Source organism: Callospermophilus lateralis, chromosome 2 (assembly GCF_048772815.1).
Source record: "Callospermophilus lateralis isolate mCalLat2 chromosome 2, mCalLat2.hap1, whole genome shotgun sequence".
Classification (NCBI taxonomy): domain Eukaryota; kingdom Metazoa; phylum Chordata; class Mammalia; order Rodentia; family Sciuridae; genus Callospermophilus; species Callospermophilus lateralis.
In genome coordinates this window covers 135,300,496-135,324,863 of record NC_135306.1, presented here as the reverse complement: position 1 = coordinate 135,324,863, position 24,368 = coordinate 135,300,496, and the positions used below count along the sequence as shown (strand labels likewise).

At 36.1% G+C, this 24,368-nt stretch overlaps 2 protein-coding genes across 2 annotated transcripts in view; one reads left to right on the top strand and one right to left on the bottom strand.

Annotated features, from left to right (window-relative positions):
- LOC143640667 (putative N-acetylated-alpha-linked acidic dipeptidase) overlaps positions 1–24,368 on the bottom strand; it is a 357,153-nt gene that overhangs the window by 236,294 nt on the left and 96,491 nt on the right.
- On the top strand, positions 16,509–21,984 carry LOC143641408 (tripartite motif-containing protein 64C-like). The gene is made up of 6 exons (XM_077108738.1): positions 16,509–16,923; positions 17,710–17,804; positions 18,496–18,726; positions 19,447–19,469; positions 20,349–20,446; positions 21,506–21,984. The coding sequence occupies exons 1-6, from the start codon at positions 16,509–16,511 to the stop codon at positions 21,982–21,984; spliced, it is 1,341 nt and encodes a 446-aa protein (XP_076964853.1).

Here is a 24,368-nt window from a genome sequence, read left to right as displayed (position 1 = left end):
CCCAGCATTTGTAATGTCCTGAGTTTTAGCCCAAGGACTGAATAAGAAATTAAAAAGAAAATTTCTATTACTTTTCATTAAAGAAAATAATATTTCTCAGAATCAGTTCTGAACATCAGAGTGCTTTCATATTTTAAGATGAAGGGTGTGCTTGCTACAGTAATAATCAGCAATAATTCATCCATTGTTATTTAAATAAAATCAACAGGAAAGCCCAGTGCAGTGGCACATGCCAACTATTCCCGCTATTGGGGAGACTGAGGCAAAGGAACACTAAGTCCAAGGCCAGCCTGGGCACCTTAGTGAGGCCATTTCAAAATGAGTTTAACACAGTGTTATATTAGCCCTGAGTTCAATCCCCAATACCAAAAAAAAAAAAAAAATGGTGACAGTGAGAGAGAGAGAGAGAGAGAGAGAGAGAGAGAGAGAGAGCATTAATTTACAATGGTAACCATGGTGCTTTCCTCTCCAGAGACTACACTTCAGTTTAGAGATGTGTTGATGAAGCATGATCAATTCATCTTAATTTCTAGGTTTTTATCTAGTGATCAAACTTTACACTTAAAAACCTCTAGAAGTTTGTTGCATCTACTGGGATACTTTTCTAATCTAGTTTGGAAACTGAAGGTTTTAAAGGGACAGCAAATAGGACTTTCACATCAAGGGTTTTACAATCAAATCTATACCTTAAAATTCTAAGCCAACCATGGTGGCACACACCTTTAATCCCAGTGGCTCTGCAGCCTGAGGCCAGAGGATGGAGTGTTCAAAGCCTGCCTCAGCAAAAGCGAGGCACAAAGCAACTCAATAGGACCCTGTCTCTAAAAAAAAAATACAAAATGTGGCTGGTGACATGGCACAATGGATGAGTGCCTCTGAATGTAATACTTGGTACTCACTAAAAAAAAATCTAAATAGATGTGCATAATATTTTTACATGAATTAAATATGTTGAACATTTTAAGCATTTTATGGGTTCTAAATTGATAAAACTGCAAAAATATTTCATTTCAGACCTGGAAAATCTAATAAAAACAAGGTAATAGAACAAAAATTATTCAGATCACTTTACAGAAACAAATATTTCAAAAAGGTATATATATCAGGAAAAACAAAGTAGGTTTTTTTTTTTTTACTTGGTCAAATCCAATTCAGTTGAAAAGTAAATTCAAACAATTTTTAGGAAAGAAAGTAAACTGAAAAGCCTTTCTTCTAAGTATCCAACTCACCAGAGTCCACTCTTAGAAAATTCACGTCTGGAAGTGAGGAAAATTTGTCAGTAACACTCAGGTCTCCAAAGCTCAACAGCTGAAAATTTTGTCTGCTCCTTAGAGGAACCTTAGAGAAAAAACCATTCTCCAGAGATGTGCCCTACTTAAATACCTGAGACTCACCTAGGACCACACCCACTAGAGGTTACCTCTTCTAAAAGTGCTGGATCCCACAATGAGATTACAGTGATTGGCTTTATGTAATAGAGTAAACAACTTTGATGAGATTTAGGGTCAGACACAAGAAAGTTCACATGACTTAGGTTTTGCAAAGAGACATTTTAAGTGAAACAATTATTTTATTAAATAATACTTTGTTTTACAACAATAACATCTCAATTTAAAAAACATTGATTTATTTTTCTACTGGTGTTTAAAGTTTGAAATATCTGGTTGATTTTGATTTCTTGCTGTTTTGTTGCTTCTTTCTTTTGTTTTCTCTCTCTCTCTCTCTCTCTCTCTCTCTCTCTCTCTCTCTCTCTCTCTTTGGTACTCCTTATCACTGAACCCACAGTGAAAACCATTATATGGTATGGTGGTACACACATTTGTCCTCAGGTATGGAAATGTAGTTAAGTGGTAGTGTATCTTCAAAAGTATTAAGGAAATAAGGCTTCTCAAACCTACACTAAATTTGGGGTAAATTTTTTCTACTCAATTAAAGAAATGCTTAGTTAACCAAAAGCAGACCTGTGGCAGAGTTAAGTTGAGGACTTTCTTTTGTTATAAACTGAGATGGAGCTTGGCAGTTTGATAGATGTAAACATTGAAGCTCATCCACTTTGTGTTTCTTTGGTATTTACCAAAGATCTGTTTTTTATAAAACCCAATTGTCATAGGTAATTGCATAAAGAGAAAGATCTGCCCTAAATCTGATGGATTGAATTTTTTAAAATTTCAGATTAGAAAATGATAGGATACACACACAGACACACACACTCACACACACACACATACACACACACACATGCATAAACACAGCCATGTTGTACTAAGAATGATGAAATAATAGAAATCAGCATGTTAGAAGAATAATGAATGATTCTACTTCCAATAAAGCTTCAGAATAATTCTTCAGTGTTTTTCTTGTTCTCAAGTATTTTTCTTGATCTCAATTGTTTATTTTTTGTTTGTTTAGAGTATTGGAAACAAGTCCCAGTGGTGCTTTGCCACTGGGTTATATCTCCAGCCTGTTAAAGTTATTTATTTTGAGACAAGGTCTTAATAGGTTGCTTACAATCTCACAAAATTGCTGAGTCTGGCTTCAAACTTGCAATTCTCTGTCTCAGCCTATTGAGTTGATGGAATTAAAGGTGTGTAGCCCCAAGCCAATCTCTAGTCCTCAGTCTTAAGAAACACCCTGGTTTCAAGTTCTTAGAGATGGAAAATATTAATGACAAGCTTAATTAAGTTCTTCAATACTTGATTTTCTGTGTTAATCCCAAGACATAGTTATGTTACTAGGTAGTCTTGAGCTCTTTATTCTCTCCAAGCTTAACTGTTTAGATTTTCTTTTGCTTTGTTTCAAGCTTAATTTTCAAAGAAGTGGTGCATTCCCTCAAATTTCATGATTAAATTAATATCTCCTGGAAATTGATTATTTAATGTGGGCTGCTTTCAGTGTAATTGAAGATTTTTGTTGGTTAGTATATATGGAGAATTTAGCCATTTTCCAACATGGTGAGTATATTTAATAATAATCCATTGTGTGTTTGGAAAATAGTATGGCATTGGATGTCAAGTATTTTATTTATTTATTTATTTATTTAATATTTATTTATTTATACATCATACATACATACATACCAAGGATAGAACCCAGTGGGACTTAAGCACTGATCCAAATCCCCAATTTAAAAAAAAAATTAAAAACAAGGAAGATCTTACTAAGCATTCTTTAGGGCCTCACTGTGTTACTGAGGCTGACTTTGAATTTGTGACTCTCTGGCCTCAGCCTCTTGAGCAGCTGTGATTATAGACCTGCACCACCATGCCTGGAGGATGTTAAGTATTCTTATTATAAAATAGCTATGTGATGAATAGGTTATGCATAGATTAATTAGATAGGTTTTGTGATTTCACAGTGTGTCTGTACCTCAATGTATCATGTTTACATGAGTGTATATGATTTTATTGGTCAAATAAAAATATAATGTTAAAGTTAAAAGTTTTCTGAAATAGATTATGTAACACTGCGCTGCATGTGATTTTTTTTTTTTTGAGAGAGAGAGAGACAGAGAGAGAGAAAGAGAGAAAGAATTATGTAATATTTATTTATTTATTTAGTTAGTTTTTGGTGGACACAACATCTTTATTTGATTTGTATGTGGTGCTGAGGATCAAACCCAGCTCCATGGGTATGTCAGGTGAGTTCACTACCACTTGATCCACATCCCCAGCCCTGAATTTGCTTTCTAAAAGAAAAAAAAAAATTATAGTGCCTCACTGTGTTGCTCAGGTAGCCTCTAATTCCTATGCTCATTTGAGTTAGAACTATAGGCACACACTATGATACCCACCCTATATGGCTCTTAAAATATTAATGTTTAAGCATGACAGCCTCTGCCTATAATTCAGCTACTGTGGAAGTTGAGGCAGGAGGAATGTACAGTCCAGGCCAACTTTAGCAATTTAGCCAGGCCCTAAGTAATTTAGGAGACCCTGTCTCAAAACAAAATAGAAATAGTTCTGGGAACATGGATCAGTGGTTTATACTCCTGGGAAAGGGAATTGTCAGAACCAAAAAGTAAATAAAGAAATACATATATAAATGTTGGATTAGTTCAAAGAAGTGTATCACTCCATCAAATTACATGATTAAATGTTGATGTCTAATGGAAATTGAGAGTTTAATGTCAGCTGCTTTCACTATAATTGAAGTCTTTTGTTGGTTAGTATGTATTTTATTCAGTGACTGATAAATTGGAATGCATTCTTTTATTCCTTATTTAGTAACAACATGTTCTAGGCATTAAGGACAGACCAAGAAAAAGGCAGACGACTCTATGAAAACTAACTGCTCTCATGAAAGAGCAAATATCTACTTCTAGAGGAAGGCATTGAATCCATAGGGTAAGGAATAATCACTTACCTTCAATAAGGTTAAGTATTATGAAGAAAAATACTGTTACTGTGATCATAAATGCTGAAGAGTTTACCCTCATTAGTATAAGAAAAAAAATCTGACTTCAGAGATGAAACATGATTAGGGTGTGGTGGGCAAGGATAATCAAGTGGGAGAAAGTGTAAGTTCAAATGACTGAACTGAACCATTGAGTGTGGAGTGAACTGACACAAGAGTGGAATAAATGAAGGATATAAAGTTAGACACAGCCAGAATATTCAGAAGCATGGAGGTCCCTGCAAGTCTGAATTTTGAATACATTTCCCTACAGAATATGGAATTTTGAATACATTCCCTAAGCCCATTGTTTCATGTATATAGAAATGACTTGTTGATATATGCACAACTTAGAAGACAATACAACCTATTTAGAGACTGAGATCCTTCAATATTTAAAGAGTTCATTCAAAGCAACGACTTAATTAAAATGGGCAAAGGATATCAAAAATTTCCAACACATGAAAAGATGTTCCATCTGATGCATGAAAGGACTCGAAATTTTCAAACACAGAACAGAGCAGATCAGGGAGGACAGTGTGAAGGATGAGTCAAAGTGCATGCAGAGCACAGGCAGAACTCGCACCCTTTAGCTGGACCCAGGATTGGATGTCCTGCATCCAAACACCTTCTATGATGCCACTGTGGCTCAGCGAGCCTATCCGAGCCTGCGCACTGTAAGCTTCAGGTGGGAGAACCCAGGAGAGCTCACTGCAGGAGATCAGCGCTGCTGGACTGCTCTTCTTGGTTAGAGCTGCAGAAGGAAATTTATTAAGAACCAGCCCTAAATTAGGACCCAGTTCTGTGTGAAAATATGCAAATTATTGTCCATTGTTGGCATCTGCCATCCACCCACCCGCAATAAAATAAAATAAAATAAAATAATTGAGTTTCAAAATAATAAAGGGCTGGGATGTAGTTCAGTGGGAAAACACCCCTGAGTTAGGGGAAAAAAAAGGAAGAAGAAGGAGGAGGGGGGAGGAGGAGGAAAGAAAAAAGAACCTACTATGTATTTTCCCAAAGTATTTGTAAAGTTGCTGTAGGGATTTTGAGAGTAAAAGGATTTAATTTTATTATTCTGTTTTTCAGTGGTTTTTTTTTTTTTTTTTTATAATTCTGATGAATTAGTTTCTCGTTCCTGTGTAATTGCAAAGTGAAATCTAAATAAGTGTTTGCTTTGTTTGGAAGAAAGCAATGATGGTTCACTTAGAGTTTTCAAAACTTGGAAAGCTGACTTTTAATTCTGCCTAGAGAAATAAAGACGACATTTCCTGAGAAAATGTACCCAAGTTCCTTCTAAGATGGATCTGATATCAGACAGAGAAGAAAGGTTCAGGTTTATTTCACTTTCCTTTGAACTCTTCACTGATCTTTTAGTCTTCCAACTAAAACCACCTGGGACACTTCCAACTAACACCAACTGGGTACATTCCTCACTAGAATTTACTGCCACCATACAAATGAGGAAAAAATTGACTTGTTACCTGGAAATGTTCTCCTCAAACCCTGATGTTGTTTGTTTGTTTGTTTGTTTCTGATAAATCTTAGATTCAGAGACCCTGAAATCAAGATTGTTCAGAAGATGCGGGTGGGTGGATGGCAGAAGTCAACAATAAACAATAATTTACATATTTTCACACAAAACTGGGTCCTAATTTAGGGCTTGTCCTTAATAAATTTCCTTCTGCAGCTCTAACCAAGAAGAGCAGTCCAGCAGCGCTGATCTCCTGCAGTGAGCTCTCCTGGGTTCTCCCACCTGAAGCTTACAGTGCGCGGGCTCGGATAGGCTCGCTGAGCCAGAGTGGAATTAAAGCAACTGTTTAAATGCAAGATCTCAAAATCAAATGCAGCACATTGTTACAGAATTTATTTCAGAAAACTTTTAAATTTAACATCATATTTTTATTTGACCAATAAAATCATATACACTCATGTAAACATGATACTTTGAAGTACAGACACATTGTGAAATCACAAAACCTATCTAATTAATCTATGCATAACCTATTCATCACATAGCTATTTTGTAATAAGAATACTTAACATCCTCCAGGCATGGTGGTGCAGGCGTATAATCACAGCTTCTCAAGACGCTGAGGCCAGAGAGTCACAAGTTCAAGTCAGCCTCAGTAACACAGTGAGGCCCTAAAGAATGCTTAGTAATACATTCCTTGTTTTAAATTTTTTTTTAAAAAAAGTGGGGATTTGGATCAGTGGTTCAGTCCCACTGGGTTCTATCCCTGGTATGTATGGCTGTATGCATGTATGTATGTATGTATGTATGTATAAATAACTAACTAACTAAATAAATAAATAAATAAATAAACTTGACATCCACTGCCATACTATTTTCCAAACACAGAATATATTATCATTAAATATACTCACCATCTTGGACAATGACTAAATTCTCCATATATACTAACCAACAGAAATCCTCAATGACAGTGAAAGCAGCCCACATTAGATATTCCAGTAGATATTAATTTAATCATGAAATTTGAGGAAATGCACCACTTCTTTGAACTAATACAGCATTTATGTATGTATTTGCTTCTTTGTTTTTGGTCCTGACAATTGAATCCAGTTAATATCATAACAAGCCAAAAATCAGTGATGGAAAAACAGAGGGATTTACTGCACAGCTACCCTGACACCCAGTAGCCAATGTTTTTATTGTAGCTTAAATCAAAGACTATGTGCTTAGTGCTCAGTCATCCACAGGTGCTGACAAAGAAGATTCTAGGTTAAGTGGGTCTAGGTTAAGCATTGATTCAGTATTTTGAAATCAGCTCTCTAAGTAACTGCCATTCAAGTCTATTGATTGTCCACCAAGACAAACTGCCAATCCTGAGAAAAATGCCTCACTCAGAGCCAGAGCACTGTACCTTCTTTGTTAAAGTAGATTACAATTCTTTGCCCTTGGGTTATTTGATTCTCATTTCCCCCTCTGGAGAGTGTGTGAGTGAGCAGCCCATCCACACTGACAACAGAGGCTTACTACCCCACAGGTGCTCAGTATGGAGAGATTCAGATTCATAATCATAAAAGGATGATTTCATTTCATAAATACCTCACAGGATCATTTCCAGGGGTCTTTGTTGCCATAATCAAATAATAAATGCTGCTCTAGTTCTTTGTTATAAACTGATTATACATTTTATAACAAATTTTGTATCTATAAATAAGTGATATTAAAGTCTTTTAGGATTTTTTGCTGTCAAATTTTTGTTTGTTTCTTTGTTTTTTATTAGTTGTTCAAAACATTACAAAGCTCTTGACATATCATATTTCATACATTTGATTCAAGTGGATTATGATCTCCCATTTTTACCCCATATACAGATTGCAGAATCACATCTGTTACACATCCACCTTTTACATACTGCCATACTAGTATATGTTGTATTCTGCTGTCCTTCCTATCCTCTGCTATCGCCCCTTTCCTCCCCTCCTCTCCCCTCCCATCTTCTCTTTCTACCCCATCTACTATAATTCATTTGTCTCCCTTGTTTTTTTCCCTTTCTCCTCACTTCCTCTTCTATGTAATTTTGTATAACAATGAGTGTCTCCTTCCATTTCCATGCAATTTCCCTTCTCTCTCTCTTTCCCTCCCACCTCTCTTCCCTGTTTAATTGTAATCTTCTTCTCATGCTCTTCCTCCCTGCTCTGTTCTTAGTTGTGCTCCTTATAGAAAAGAAGACATTTGGCATTTGATTTTTAGGGATTGGCTAGCTTCACTTAGCATAATCTGCTCTAATGCCATCCATTTCCCTGCAATTGCCATGATTTTGTCATTTTTTAGTGCTGAGTAATATTCCATTGTGTATTAATGCCACATTTTTTATCCATTCATCCATTGAAGGCCATTTAGGTTGGTTCCACAGTCTAGCTATTGTGAATTGTGCTGCTATGAACATCAATCTAGCTGTATCCCTATAATATACTCTTTTAAGGTCTTTGGGGAATAGTCCAAGAAGGGGAATAGCTGGGTCACAGGGTGGTTCCATTCCCAGCTTTCCGAGGAATCTCCATACTGCTTTCCAAATTGCCACACCAATTTGCATTCCCACCAGAAATCTACATGTGTACCCTTTTTCCCACATCCTCGCCAGCACTTGTTGTTGTTTGACTTCAAAATGGTTGCCATTCTTACTGGAGTCAGATGGTATCTTAGGGTGGTTTTAGTTAGCATTTCTCTGACTGCTAGAGATGGTGAGCATTTTTATAAAGTCTTTAGGATTTTTTTCTGTCTTAATGACAGCTAAAATTTTCTAGAGTGCTAACTGTGCCCCAGGTAATGCATTAATCCTGGCTCTTTTAATATTCATAACACTTTTCTGAAGTGCTAAACTTTTGGAGAAATTAATTTTTCAAAAAAGAAATTAAGCTTGAAAAAAAGCAAAAGAAAATCCAAACAATTAAGCTTGGAGAGAATAAAGAGCTCAAGACTACCAAGTCATGTAACTATGTCTTGGGGTTAATTCAGAAATTCAAGTATAGAAGCACTTCATTAAGCTTCTCATTAATATTTCCCATCTCTAAAAACCTGAAACCAGGGTGTTACTAAAGATCTAGGGCTATAAATTGGCTTGGTGCTACACACCTTTAATTCCATCAACTCAATAGGCTGAGTCAGAGGATTGCAAGTTTGAAGCCAGACTCAGCAATTTTGTGAGATTCTAAGCAATCTACAAGAACCTGGTCTCAAAATGAATAACTTTAACAGGCTGGGGATGTAGCCTAGTGGCAAAGCAACACTGGGACCCGTTTCCAATATCCTAAACAAACAAACAAAAACAATTTTCTTGAGAATAAGAAAAATAATTGAGAACAGGAAAAATACTGAAGAATAGTTCTGATGCTTTATTGGAAGTAGAGTCATTCTTTATTCTTCTAACATGCTGATTTCTATTACTTCATCTTTCTTAGTACAATATAGCTGTGTGTGTGTGTGTGTGTGTGTGTGTGTGTGTGTGTGTGTGTATCTTATTGTTTTCTTATCTGCAACTTTTAAAAAATCAATCCATCAGATTTAGGGCAGATTTTTCTCTTTATGAAATTACCTATGACACTTTGGTTTTATAAAAAACGGATCTTTGGTAGATGCCAAAGAAACACAAACTGAATGAGCTTCACAATTTACATCTATCTCACTGCCAAGCTCCATCTCAATTTATAACAAAAGAAAGTCCTAAACTTAATTCGGCCACAGGTCTGCTTTTGGTTAACTAAATATTTTTTTTAATTGACTAGAAAAAATTCACCCAAAATTTAGTGCAGGTTTGAGGAGGCTTATTTCCTTAATACTTTTGATGATGCTTTACCACTGAACTACATTTCCATAGCTGAGGTCAAATGCATGTACCACCATGCAAAAATGTTTTTTCCACTGTTGGTTCAGTGGAAAAGAGCACCAAAATAAAAGAGAGAGAGAGAGAGAGAGAGAGAGAGAGAGAGAGAGAGAGAAGAAGGAAGAGTAACCAAAAAGCAAGAAATAAAATAAATCAGAGATTTTAAACTTTAAATATCAGTAGAGGAATTCAAACTTTCAAACTTTAAACATCAGTAGAGGAAGAAATCATTTTTTTAATGAGACGTTGTTGTTTTAAAACTAAGTATTATTTAATAAAATAATTTTTCATTTAAAATGTCTCTTTGCAAACCCAAGTCATGGAAACTTTCTCATGTCTGACCCAAAATCTCATCAAAGTTGTTTACTCTATTTTATGAATCTAATCACTGTGATCTCATACTATGATTCACCACTTTTAAAAGAGGTAACCTATAGTGGGTGTGGTTTTAGGTGAGTTCCAGGTATTTAAGGAGGGCGTTTCTCTGGAGAATGCTTTTTCCTCTAAGGCACCTCTAAGGAGCAGACTGAATTCTCAGCTACTGAGCTTTGGAGGCCTGAGTGTTACTGACCCAGTGATACAGACAAATTTTACTTACTTCCAGACGTGAGTTTTCTTAGAGCAGACTCTGGTGAGTGGAAATTTAGAAGAAAGGCTTTTAAGTTTACTTTCTTTCCTAAGAATTATTTGAATTTACTTTTCAACTAAATTGGGTTTTGTCCAAGTAAAAAACCTACTTTGTTTTATATATACTGTGTATATGTGAGTGTGTATACATACATGTATATACATATATAATTAGACTATTTGCAAAATATTGGTTTCTGCTAGGTGATCTGAGTAATTTTTATTCTATTCCCTTGTGTTTTATTTGATTTTGCAGGTATGAAATAAAATATTTCTGCAGTTTTATAAATTTTAGAATCCATAAATTGCTTAAAATATTCAGTATATTTTATGCATTTAATAGGTTTTATGCACATCAATTTAGATTTTCTTTCTTAGTGGGTACCAGATATTGAATTCAGAGGCACTCATCCATTGAGCCATATCACTAGCCATATTTTGTATTTTATTTAGAGATAGGGTTCTATTGAATTGCTTAGTGCCTCCTTTGCTGAGGTAGGCTTTGAACTCTCCATGCTCTGGCCTCAGGCCCCAGAGCCACTGGGATAAAGGCATGTGTCACCATGATTGGCTTAGAATTTTAAGATATAGACTTGATTGTAAAACCCTTGATGTGAAAGTCCTATTTGCTATTCCTTTAAAATCTCCAATTTCCAAACTAGATTTGAAAAGTAGTCCACTAGATGAAACAGACTTGTAGAAGTTTCCAAGTGAGAAATTTGATCACTAGAGAAAAATAGTAGAAATTAGAGAAATTGATCATGCTTCATCATGATCAATGATCTCTAAACTGTATCTCTAAACTGAAGGGTACTCTCTGGAGAGGAAAGCACCATTGTTAATTTATGCTCTCTCTCTCTCTCTCTCACACACACACTACTTTTTTATACCGGGGATTGAACCCAGGGCTAATGTTCCCCTGTTTACAGCCTGTTTTGATGTGGTCTCAATAAGGTACCCAGGCTGGCCTTGAACTTAGTTTCCTTTTGCCTCAGACTTCCCAGTAGCTGGGATAGTAGGCATGTGCCACTGCACTGGAATCTCTAGCTGATTTTGTTATAAATAACAATGGTTTAATTGTTGCTGATAACTACTGTAGCAACTACATACTCATCATCTCAATATATAAAGTCACTCTGATGGTAAGAACGGATTCTGGTAAATATCATTTTCTTTAATAAGAAGTAATAAAAAAATTATTTTTTTATTTTTTTATTTCCACATCAGTCCTGGGGCTAAAACTCTGGATTTTACAAGTCCTGGGCAAGTGCTCTACTACTGATTACATCCCCAGTATTACATTCTAATTTTCAATTTAAACTTAATTTATTTCTTCATTAGTAATAAGGATTGAACACAGGATGGCTCTACAACTGAGTTACATCCTCAACCCCTTTTTCATTTTTTTTATTCTGAGACAGGATCTCAATAAACTCCTGAGGTTGCCCTCACATTTTCAATCATCTTCCCTCAGCCTCCAAATAGCTGGGAAAAGAGGCATGCATTGATAAACCCCACTTCATTTTATTTTTTTAAATATATTATTCAATTAAAGTTAGAAGCATAAATTCAACTGTTTGTAGTTTCAGAAGATGGAAGTTGAACCCAACAGTGATAAAGTCAAGCCATCTTCAAGTGAATTGTGCTTAATTTTAATTGTCTTTTAGAAAAGTCCATCTATGGATAGAGAGGCAGAAATCATAGACATTTGGCAAAAAGATTAACTGTCTCTATGTTTGTTACCATCATTGAGTCAGAGAGACAAAAAAAAAAAAAACAGAGATGCCGCAGTCTCTCGGCTGGGCACAAATCACGAGTCTCCACACAGCTTGTAGATTCAAACAGCAATTCTTTATTCCCGAACTCACACCGGCCGTCTACAAACACGTTCTGGGGGAATCCACGTTCTCTTCCCAAATCCACACTCTGCCCTAATCCACTCCTGCCTAAATCCACACTGCATGGGCTTCTGTGTCCCAAAATATACTGTCTGACCCTAAGCACTCAAGAGGAACTCAGCAGCAGGATACGCCCTATTCCAAAAGAGGAACACCCTAATCTCCTATTACTAAACCGCCCTATTCTAAAGGGGAAACACCCTACTCTCCTATTATGCTAAACTGCCCTATTCTAAAGGGGGAACACCCTAAACACGGATCCTGCCCTGGTCCTTGAGCAAGGTCACCTTTCAGAAGTCCTTCCACTAGACAGCATGGGAGTAAGCTGGCAAGGAATTTGTCATACCTACTTGGCTGATGGCTCCCAGCATCTCCCCCCTTCTGATTAATTAAACAACAAGTAATGTGGCTTAAGGACCATGCCTGGTAGGTTGTCCAGTTCAACATATGGCTCTTACCCGTCATCGGAAAACTGACCTTTAGGTAACTGACCTTTAGGCGTCAGCCTCCTGTCTTAGGTTGATACCATTGCAACTGGATCATACCCGTCACTGACTACCGGTCCAGCATACAGCCATACTTGTGGATAGGTCTATGCACCAGTGGGGGGGTGAGGTTCTTTGCCTCACCTCTGTTGGCCCCCAAATTTAGCCTTGGTGCCAGTGGGGGAGTGAGGTTAATGTGGCTTAAGGACCGCGCCTGGTAGGTTGTCCAATTCAACATATGGCTCTTACCCGTCATCGGAAAACTGACCTTTAGGTAACTGACCTTTAGGCGTCAGCCTCCTGTCTTAGGTTGATACCATTGCAATTGGATCATACCCGTCACTGACTGCCGGTCCAGCATATAGCCATTGGCCCCCAAATTTAGACCATCACTAGCAGAAGGGAGGAGGATACAGAAATGCCACGACACCAAGCCAATTGACAGTTCCTTTGGAAAAATTGCATCATTGGTGACACCATCAGCAAAGATCACTGGTGACACCATCAGCAAAGATATGCCAGCATTACCACAATTTGCTGCACTAAACGTAGTTACATAGTCCAGGCAAGTTCTGTAGGCAGTTCAAAGGGGAGGAATCTATCAATCTGTCCGTCTCTTCCCAAAGTCCGTTTCCTCCCAAAGTAAGTTGACTCCTTGATTGAGCATACTTGTTGAGTTATATTCATTGGGATGAAGATAGGAATTCTGGCAATGATGCTAAAAAGACATTAACCTGAAAAGAATTATTAAATATAATGAAAAGGAAAGGTGAAAGTAAACAAACAGATCTGTTAACCTACTTAAAAAACAATCCTTAACAGCTGTTTACCTGATTTAAATTAGTAAACAAGCAGATATGTTAAGCACCTTTAAAAACAATCTTTAACAGCTGTTTACTTAATTTAAATTAAGCCATTTAAATCACGTGAATAAAAAAAAAATAATAATTTGGATCCATTTTCTCATGAGCGCTCCTCATATATGAAATATGGACATACGCACACAGACATACAACACAAAACACAAATGTGCAAACAAATGTACAACACATAAGATAATAATAAAGGCCTTGTAGCTTTACCTAGGTGAAATCTCCATTGCAATGTTTAAAAACTCCACAGTCAAAAAATAAAACTGATCAGAAAAACATTAACCTAGGTTTGTATGAGCTCAAAAAATAAAAATAGAACCTTATGATGTGGAAAAATGCAATAATAAAATAGATATTGAAAAAAGCATCCTGGTTAATCACAGTCGAAGATGTAAGAATGGCAAGCTGGAGTTCTGGATATCAGCTGTTATGGATTTGAGTCAAATCATCTTCTTTTCGATCTGTAGAAATCGTTTTAGTTAGTCTTTCTGGAATCCAAATCGGCTGCTGTTCTCCCTGTGGAAACACACAGACAGAGCCCCGACTCCAGACGATTACTGGGTCAGGACCTTTCCATTGTCCTGTTAGAATATCTTTCCAAAGAACTTTAGGCTTATGCACATTTTTTGGATACATATGCCTTTCCGCAGCACTAAGTCCTGATGAATCCAAATTTTAAAAGTTTAGAGTAAAAAGGGTTATTTTAAGTTTATCTTTGGGGGATATATACCCCTTTCCAATTTATAAGATTAACTAGGCTTTGAATGACGCAATCTTTCCTCCTTCATGAAGGCATCTTAACCACCTTCAAATTAACCTTTTAAAGCCTTTTAATTATCATCTATACTGTACTTTTAAATGTACTTTTTCACCACCTACAGCTTCACTCTTTTAAACGAGGCTTAGATTATGTTTAAATCGCTTAATATTAGTTTACATGGCTGCCCTTCAACCAAAGGCCTTTTTTACTCCATTAAGAAGCTTTGTCTCAATCTGCCATGTACAAATACTTTTTTTTTTCTTTCTTCCCTTCTCAAACTTTTAAAGTAAGTCTAGTTCTCAAAATTTTTTTAAATGGCATTTTACAACTTTTTACTTTACCACACAGAGATTATCTCATCTAGAAACATTTCTTTTTCTTTTAACCTTTTATATTAAAATATATTTTCACATCTTCAATCTTTTAATATTTCTTTTCTAGCCATTAACCCTTTTTATAAATTCACATTCTGAAAAAACCCTTATAAAATTTCTGATTTAGACAAATTACTCCACTGTAAGAAGATGAAAGACTTTCATGTTATTTATGGTACTATAATACTGTAATTGAAACCCAACTGAAACTTCCTATACTCTTTGTATGTAAATTACACCTGATAGAATCTTAACACTTAGTAAAGACACAGACCAAAGCAATATTAAACTTTTTTCCATTCACCAATTTATGAAAACACACATAATAATTAAATATATTACCTTATGGAACTTAATAAGTAAAGAGTACTTGATTTCATATTTAGTGGTTGATATTTTAACACTTTAGCTTTGTAAATTAATCAGATGTCTGTAAAAACCAAGATCTTAGACAAGCATAGTAAACAGAATTAGCCATCTCTTTCTTGTTGAAGAAAAATCCTTCTACAGTCTACCATGATGGTCCCATTGATATATTTAACAACTTCTTGTTTAAAAGCCATGGGCTGCATTTTTGTATTGTATCAACATATGCCCTAATTGTTCTTGGTCTTACTGGGTTGCCTCCTTTCTCTAACAATTTCTCTTCCTCGGAGGCGAACAACTTCAAACTTTGAGTCAACCATTTTCCCCAGTTTGCCTGAGAAAGTTCTAGGAACAGGCAACTTGAAATAAAAACAAAATAAATCAGAACAAGAACACATTGTTTTCTGAAATGGTCACCCATTCTCTCGCCTTCCCTCAGGGGCGAGCAATTTCACTTACCTCCAAGTTTCAGACGTTCCGCGTACGGGCCACCAGATGCCGCAGTCTCTCGGCTGGGCACAAATCACGAGTCTCCACACAGCTTGTAGATTCAAACAGCAATTCTTTATTCCCGAACTCACACCGGCCGTCTACAAACACGTTCTGGGGGAATCCACGTTCTCTTCCCAAATCCACACTCTGCCCTAATCCACTCCTGCCTAAATCCACACCGCATGGGCTTCTGTGTCCCAAAATATACTGTCTGACCCTAAGCACTCAAGAGGAACTCAGCAGCAGGATACGCCCTATTCCAAAAGAGGAACACCCTAATCTCCTATTACTAAACCGCCCTATTCTAAAGGGGAAACACCCTACTCTCCTATTATGCTAAACTGCCCTATTCTAAAGGGGGAACACCCTAAACACGGATCCTGCCCTGGTCCTTGAGCAAGGTCACCTTTCAGAAGTCCTTCCACTAGACAGCATGGGAGTAAGCTGGCAAGGAATTTGTCATACCTACTTGGCTGATGGCTCCCAGCACAGAGAGAGAGTGAGAGAGAGAGAGAGAGAGAGAGATCTTAGGTGGGCATCTGGAAAATGATCTGATCTGATCTGGAAAAATCAGCTAATGTAAGTAAGTCTAGAATCATCCTAAAACTTCTTTGTCCCAATATTACACTTGCCCAAATGAATAAGAAAGTTGCTTTTTGAAAAATAAGATCATTTTCATCTCATTTTGTCATTTGGGTCATAGAGGAAACTCAGCCTACATATCCAGGTTTGTCTTACAAAAAGTTAATAAAAGATTAGGCAGGTGAACCATCAGTACTGACCAAAGCCTTTTTATTGTTTTTATACCATCATCAAGACACAAGAATAACACTCTCCCCTCTCCCTCTTTCCTTTTACTCCATCCTTTATATTTTTGGATTCAGAAACATGGATTCCCATGTCTTGCAAAACTTCCAGAGTGAACTCACATGCTCCATTTGCATGAATTACTTCTTAGAACCTGTCACCATAGACTGTGGACATACCTCTTGCCGACCCTGCCTCTTTCTCTGCTGGGAAGAAGCCCAAATGCCAATGTGCTGCCCTGAGTGCAAAGAAATAGTAGTGAAGTCAGACTTCAGGACCAACATCATCCTCAAGAAGCTGGCTTCTCTTGCCAGACAGGCCACACCTCCCTCTGACAGCAGGTCTGGGGAGCAGCTCTGCAGGACACATGGGGAGAAAAAGTGGCTCTTCTGTGAGGTGGATAAGAGCCTGCTCTGTTCACCCTGCTCTGACTCACCTGAACATGCGGTTCACAGCTACAGCCCAGTGGCATGGGCAGCAGAAGAGTACAGGGTGAGTGATGGGCCTGAAGTAACTTAGAACCTGTAGGGTTCAGATCAAAGAGAGAAATTAAGAACCATGATAATCAGGCAGTTGAGAATGCAGATGGTAGAGGTGGTGATGTTTCAGTGTAAATCATAAGAGGTAACCATGCTGTTTAAATGTTGATCAATTGGAAACTATAATCATAATGCTCATTTCCTGCTCCTGAAGGACATTTCCACTGGAAACATTGTCTAAATGACAGAGCATGTTGGCTATGCCAATAATCCTAGCTATTCAGCAAACTGAGTCAGGAGGGTCCCAAATTTGAGGCCAAACTGGGCAACCTAGTAAGACACAGTTCTTCTTTCTTTGTTTTAGAGTCTGAGATATAGCTCACAGGTAAATTCTTGCCTATTTTATGGGAAACATTAACTTCAATCTCCAGTACTGAAAAATAAATAAAGAAGTAAATACATGTCCAAATATGTGGAATTGGGGCAGCAGTACAGCAGATGGCTAGTACTAGGAACATGGGCTTCTTTTATTGAAGGATGGACCCTTACATAGTGAGGTTATGTAAAAACTACTTTCTCAGGAAATTGGTTGTATTATCTATTATCTATGGATTTCTTTCAATTTTTTTTTCTTTTGCTTCAAATATCTAAAATAGTAAAATCAATTTAGACTAATTTGTAAAAATCTGACTCTTTTAAACTAAATATTACTGTATTACCAGGCACTATTTTATTCCATTACACAGAATATGAAACCTACAAAACCATCTTCCCTATTACTCAAGCCTATGTTTGTGTTGCAGGAAAAACTGCTAAGAAAATGGATCATTTATGGCAAATGACTCAGGATATGCAAGATAATATAAATGAAGAAATTAACAAATGTCAGTCCTTTGTGGTAAGTTTGAAAATGTTTTCATTATTCTAATTAAAATGTTGCTAATTCATTATGCTAATTAAAATGTTGCTGTCAGATAAATTTGAGTTGATATTGAAGGATAGTGTTTTCATCTTAAAAAAAAAAGCAATGATTTCTGGTAATAGTACGAATACACTGGCCAACACAAGCTAATGTGAAGAATACAAGTATATGGGGGTGAATGAGGAATGACTGGTATTCTTTGTCCAACTTTGGAGGTTTGGATAAATCTTCCCAGACACTGAGGATAAGACAGTATTGCATTAGTTAGTTGGAAGGAGAGGAGAGATATATATTTTTAACTATGGGCAATGTGGAGGTTCTTTTTATAATGTTTCATACAGTGTATATATATATTGAGAAATATTTAGAAGAATCAGACAAAGGAACAAATGAAAAGAAGGAAGATTCAGATAAAAGAGGAAACAATGCATTAAGAACTCTGAAAAGACATCATAGGGAGATAGCCTGGGGCCCCTCAGACATTTTTTTAAATAGGAGAGAGGCAAGAAACAGAGAAAAAATGGTAGACACTATTACTAAATATTTAAAACACTGTATGAACATGAGACAAAAAGTATTTGAAATATTTGCTTGATGCTAAGATAATAATATTTGAAGCTTTAAAAAAGTTTTTGAATGTAATCTTTTTAAATGAATATCTCTACAGGACTATGTAGTCTTAAGGAAGAATATGATCCAAGTTCAATATCAGATGATGCATAAGTTTCTCCTGGAGGAGGAGCGATTTCAACTGAAGACACTAGAAAGAGAAGCACTGGAGATTTTTCAACAACTCACAGACAGTGAAATCAGAATGGCCCAACACAGGGAAAGGCTGAAGGAAATGTACAGGGAGCTGACTGACATGTGCCATAAGCCTGACATGGAGTTGCTCCAGGTGACCAGGGAGGGTCCATCCTGAAAGAGAGGAATTCTTGTCTGGGCAATGTTGCCTGCAGAGCCCACTGTGCTCAGCTGAGTGACAGGAGATCCTTTACACCCATCATTGTCCAATCACTTGTTTCCCTATATTCTGGTAATCTTGAGAGATTGTAAGTCTTGCAGAAGGTAAATGAGACAAAATCTTGTGTCACTAAGATGACTATACACAGAGAGAAATTATCCAAAAACTCGGTAATCAGAGGAAAGTTAATTTTGTTGAGGAAATATTCAGTTTATGTTTCCCAACTCCATCATCACTCTCTGTTCTGCACAAAAGCAGATGAGGCTTTTCCCCTCTAATAGGCATGTACAGAAGTTGTTGATCAATTCCAGTGCACTATTTTTTCAAATAGCTCACTGTTAACTGTAACTGTCAGAGGGGGTCAGATCTCTCCTGGAACTAAGACTGGGAGATGAGTGACACAGGTCCTGTTGTATCACTGCACAGACCCTTTCTAAGCTCCATCCTTCACCAAGTCTGTCTTCCATGTTTAATGTGGGCTTTGGTATTACCATAAACTCAGGTGACTTTTCAGAGGAAAATGAGAAAAAAAAATGTCACACACACACACACACACACACACACACACACACACACACACACACTAAAGGACCAAAGTACCAAGAGGATACAGATGGACACATTATTAATACTATCTTTTTTTTTTCCTTTTAGGACTTAGGGGACATTTTTGAAAGGTGAGTTTTATGTAATAATCTATGGTTTATGAGAAAGTTTTTTTTTTTCTTGAAGAAGAGAAATTTTATGTTTTTAGATATTGACATCTTTATCTGTGGATATTATTTTTGAAAAGAGGCTCTGAGGTAATATGTACCTTGGTTTCAAAAATGTCCTTACATGGCTTAAGTCAACCATACCTAAGAATGATTTGGTGCTTTGTTTCACCCATTCCTTCTATCCTCTCCCGCCCAGTCCCAATAAACCTTACTAAGGATATTTTCATAACGTATCCCAGAAAAGGATTCAATTCTAATGAGGTAGAAGGTAAACAGGATAGGAAAGAGTACTACTCCCTAGGATGGGAAAGGGTGGGGGCTTCATTACCATCAGTAACAATGACCAGATCCCATGTCATCACGGCACACAGCACATGTTCAGAGGGGAAGGGCTGCCTGAGAACCCTCAAGATCAGTGCTACCAGGCTGTACTAGATACCCTCCATGGGCAGAGATGATCAAAGTCACTGGTTCAAGGAACCTTCCTCTTTAGAAACCAATGACTATATCATTGCTGACCTCTGTGGACCAAAGTCCCAAAAGTTGAAAATTCTGCTTTCTCCAAGATATCCAAGATCTTTGCATATTCCAAGGTTGATTCAGGAATGAAACTCAGTGTTCTTTAAGTTGGATAATGTTTGAGATGAATAAGGAGACTGAATTTTAGTATATTAAATTTAGAAAAAAGTATCATACAAACCCGAGAGAGTTGAATAAAATGTATACCTACTTCACCAACATGGGTAATTTTAACAACATCTTGGATTAAAAGTGGTATCTTTGTAATGATTTTTTGTTTGACCTTTGTTTTGAAAGTGTAACTGGTATCATTCTTTCCAGAATCGAGTTGCTGGAGATGGAGAAGCCCACGCCAGTGAACCCAGAGCTCTCTTCATTACACATCACTGGAATCTTGGATATGCTGAACAAGTTCCGAGGTCAGTGTGAGCCTTTGGCACTCAGGTTTAAATTTTTTAGTAGGTTCCTCAAATAAAAGGCTTCCCATTTTTAATATTCTGATGTGAAAAGTTTATATCTTTTTTCCTTGTCTAGTCACAATACAATGACCAAGACCACACTTGTTAACTTATAGCTCAGATACATATTCTAGTTCTAATACAGACAGTACAAGAAAAGGAACATTATTAGTGTTTGCAGAATTATTAAGCAATACAATGTTTACCTCTCAGAACAGCCATTAATATTTGGTGTTTTTTCAGTTTATTCTAATTTTGAAGATTTAAATGTGATATTGGTTGCTTTTAATCTATTCTATATTCCAAGTACATTTATGATATGCAATAAGCAAATAATAATTATTATTTATAAAATACAAGTTTTATTGAACAAAAAAGACTAAATTTCTCATAAATAGAACAATTTAATACCATCAGATGGATTTCAAAAGAACTGAAAGGTAAGTGATCTGTAAACATGACCCAGCCATGTTTGTGCATCACTAGAGAGGAGGTCTAGATATCAGAAGGCTGAAACCCATGTTAGATTGGATTCATGGTCTCAACAGATCATGTAAGTCCAAGGTTCTTTTCTGTCAAGTGAGCAGATGTTGCTTTCTGTCAAATTATTTGGTGTTTGATAATGGAATAGTCACAATCATAGCAAAATATTGTCTCTTTATTAATGGTATCAAAAACAATTCAAGAAAAAATTTCTATTAAGAAAAGAAAAGAAAAAAGCCTTTTTTTCTTTTGTGACCTGAAACAAACCATCCAAAAGCTGACATTAAATTACCCCTTCACTCAATAAGGAGTACCTTCGGTTTTCTTTTATTTGGCATTGTAATTTAAAGATTTCTCAGTGCTAAACAGGACATAGGAAACTTTCTCCATCCATGAGTTTGAACTCTCTCTGGTCCCTACTGTTCCTTAGAAGAGGGGCAAATAAAGAGATTGATTAGGTAGACAGTTTTTGCCCAAGACATGCAAATACTCTTTACTGATATGATTTTTGTTTTGTTTTGTTTTGTTTTTGTGCAGTGAATAATGGAACTATCCAAGGATGGGCCAATTGCTATATGAGCCTTTCTCATGAAGATAGAAATAAGATATTTGGAGATGATGGTGGAACTAAAGATCCCCAGACAGTTGAGAGTTATGTTATATGGAGTGCTGAGAGATTTACCTCTGGTAGACACTACTGGGAGGTGGATGTGGGGAACACCTCCAACTGGATTCTGGGCGTCTGTAAAGATTTTATGACAAGTGACACTTTTGATTCTGAGAAAGCATTTCTCCTATTTTCCTTAAAGAAGAACAATGCCTGTAGGCTCTCCACCAACTCCCCATCCTTAACTCAGTATGTACAAAGACCTGAGGGTCGGGTTGGGGTATTTCTAGATTATGAAAATGAAATTATGAACTTCTATGATGTTTACCGATGTTCTCTCATATGCAGTTTATCTCTTCCCTTCTTGACCTCACCTCTGAATCCTTTTCTTTTCCTTGATTCTCCCTAAAATTTAGGTTTTCCTGGGCATGGTGTCACATGTCTATAATACTAGCTACACAGGAAGTTGAGACAGGAGGGACACAAGTGTTGAGGGCAGACTGGTCATTTAAAGAGAGTTAAAGGGGGGATTAGTGTGTGTAGCCCTGTAGTACAGCCCTTGTCTAGTAGGTGTGAGGCTCTGGGTTCATTCCATAATACTGAAAAAAGAAAGAAAATGAAAATTTTAAAAGAAAATAAGAATTATTTGGTGAATGTCCATATCTGAAGAAACTGTGTTCTTGGGACTACCTCATGTCATGTTACCATTCTACACAAGATATCTGTGGGCTTGTTTTAACTTAAGGAAGTATAATCATTTTATGGTCATAAATTGTGATAACCACATTGAACTTATAAATTTGTTTATTAAATTTTATTGTAATAAAGTGTTGTAAAACCACCACAATGTGATTTGAGGTTAGTTTTCAATTGCTTCAAATAATTCAAAACCCCATCTACCATGGGAGCCCACGCTTAGCCCAGACTTCCCACACCAGCAAAACTAAGCTTTAGATTTGATGATGAAATAAAACCCTTCCATGATAAGGAAAAGTTAAAAGAATTTACAATTAGAAAGAATACAATAGAGAACATCCAGAACAAAATATTCTACAAAGAGCAAATGAAAAACAATGGAGAAAATCAGCAGAGGGTGGTATCACACTAAAGGAAAATCTAGTCAGAAAAGAAACCAAGTCGATTAAATACCAAAAATAAATAAAAATAGCTAGAAATACAAATCATGTCTCAATAATAACTGAATGTTAATGGCCTAAACTCACCAATAAAAAGACATAGACTATATGTCAACATCATTGTAATGTTTTCAGTAACCAATAAAAAAAATAAAAATAAATAAATAAATAAAATAAAAAATAAATAAATATAAAAAATTTTTTTGAAAAATTTAAAAAGACATAGGCCAGCAGATTGCATTAAAATAAACACTCAACAATATGCTATCTCCAAGAGAGTCATCTCACAGGAAAAGTCATTCTCAAACTGAAGGTGAAAGGTTGGGAAAAAGCATATCACTCACATGAACTGCAGAAGTAAGCAGGGGTTTCCACTGTCATGTGAAATAAAGTAGACTTCACGCTAAGATTAATCAAAAGGAATAAAGAAGGACACTACATACTTCTCAAGGGAACCGTACACTAATAAAACTTGACAATTATAAATATATGTGCCGCAAACAATGGAGCATCTATGTTCATCAAATAAAATCTTCTCAAGTTCAAGAGTCAAATAGACCACAACAATAATTTGGGGTGACTTTAACACACCTCTTTCATCACTAGATAGATCTTCCAGATAAAAGCTGAACAAAGAAACTATAGAACTCAATAATGTAATAATCAATAACTTAAAATTAACTGACATATATAGAATATTTCATCGTTCAATAAGTGAGAAACTTTCTTCTCAGTAGAACACGGGTCCTTCTCTAAAATAGACCATATATTATGCTACAAAGCAACTCTTAGCAAATGTAAAAAAGTGGAGATACTACCTTGCCTTCTATTAGATCATAATGTAATGAAATTATAAATCAATGGTAAAATAAGAAATAAAATTTACTCCAACACCTGGAGATTAATAATATGCTACTGAATGAACATGGGTTGAAAACACATGAGCAACGAGATTAAAAAATTTAGAGATGAATGAGAACACAGATACAACATATCAAAATTTTTGAGACACTATGTAAGCAGTTCTAAGAGGAAATTTCATTGCATGGTGTTCATTCCTTGAAAGAAGAAAAAGTCAACAAATAAATGACTTAAAATTGCATTGCAAAGCCCTAGGAAAAGAAGAACAAATCAACATTAAAAGCAGTAGAATACTGGAAATAATTAAAATCATAGCTGAAATCAATGATATTGAAACAAGAGAAACAATTGAATAAAATGATAGAACAAAAGTTGTTTCTTTTTTAAAATTTTTAAATTGATTTTATTGTTTTTTTAAATACATGATAACAGTTGTTTCTCTGAAAAGCAATAAATAAAATTGACAGACCCTTAGCCTTGCTAACAAAGAGAAAGAGAGAGAAAACTCAAATTGCTAACCTACATGAGAAAAGGGAAATATCACAACAGACACTACAAAAATAGAGAAGATAATTATAAATTATTTGAAAACTTGTACTTTAATAAAAAAAAAGCATAGACAAATTTTAGAGTCATATGATTTGCTCACATTGAATCAGCCTGATATACACAATTTAAACAGATCAATTTTTAAGTGATGAAATAGAAGACACCATCAAAAGTCTACCAACCAAGAAAAACCCAGGACCGATGCATACACAGCCAAGTTGTACAACACCTTTAAAGAAGAACTAAT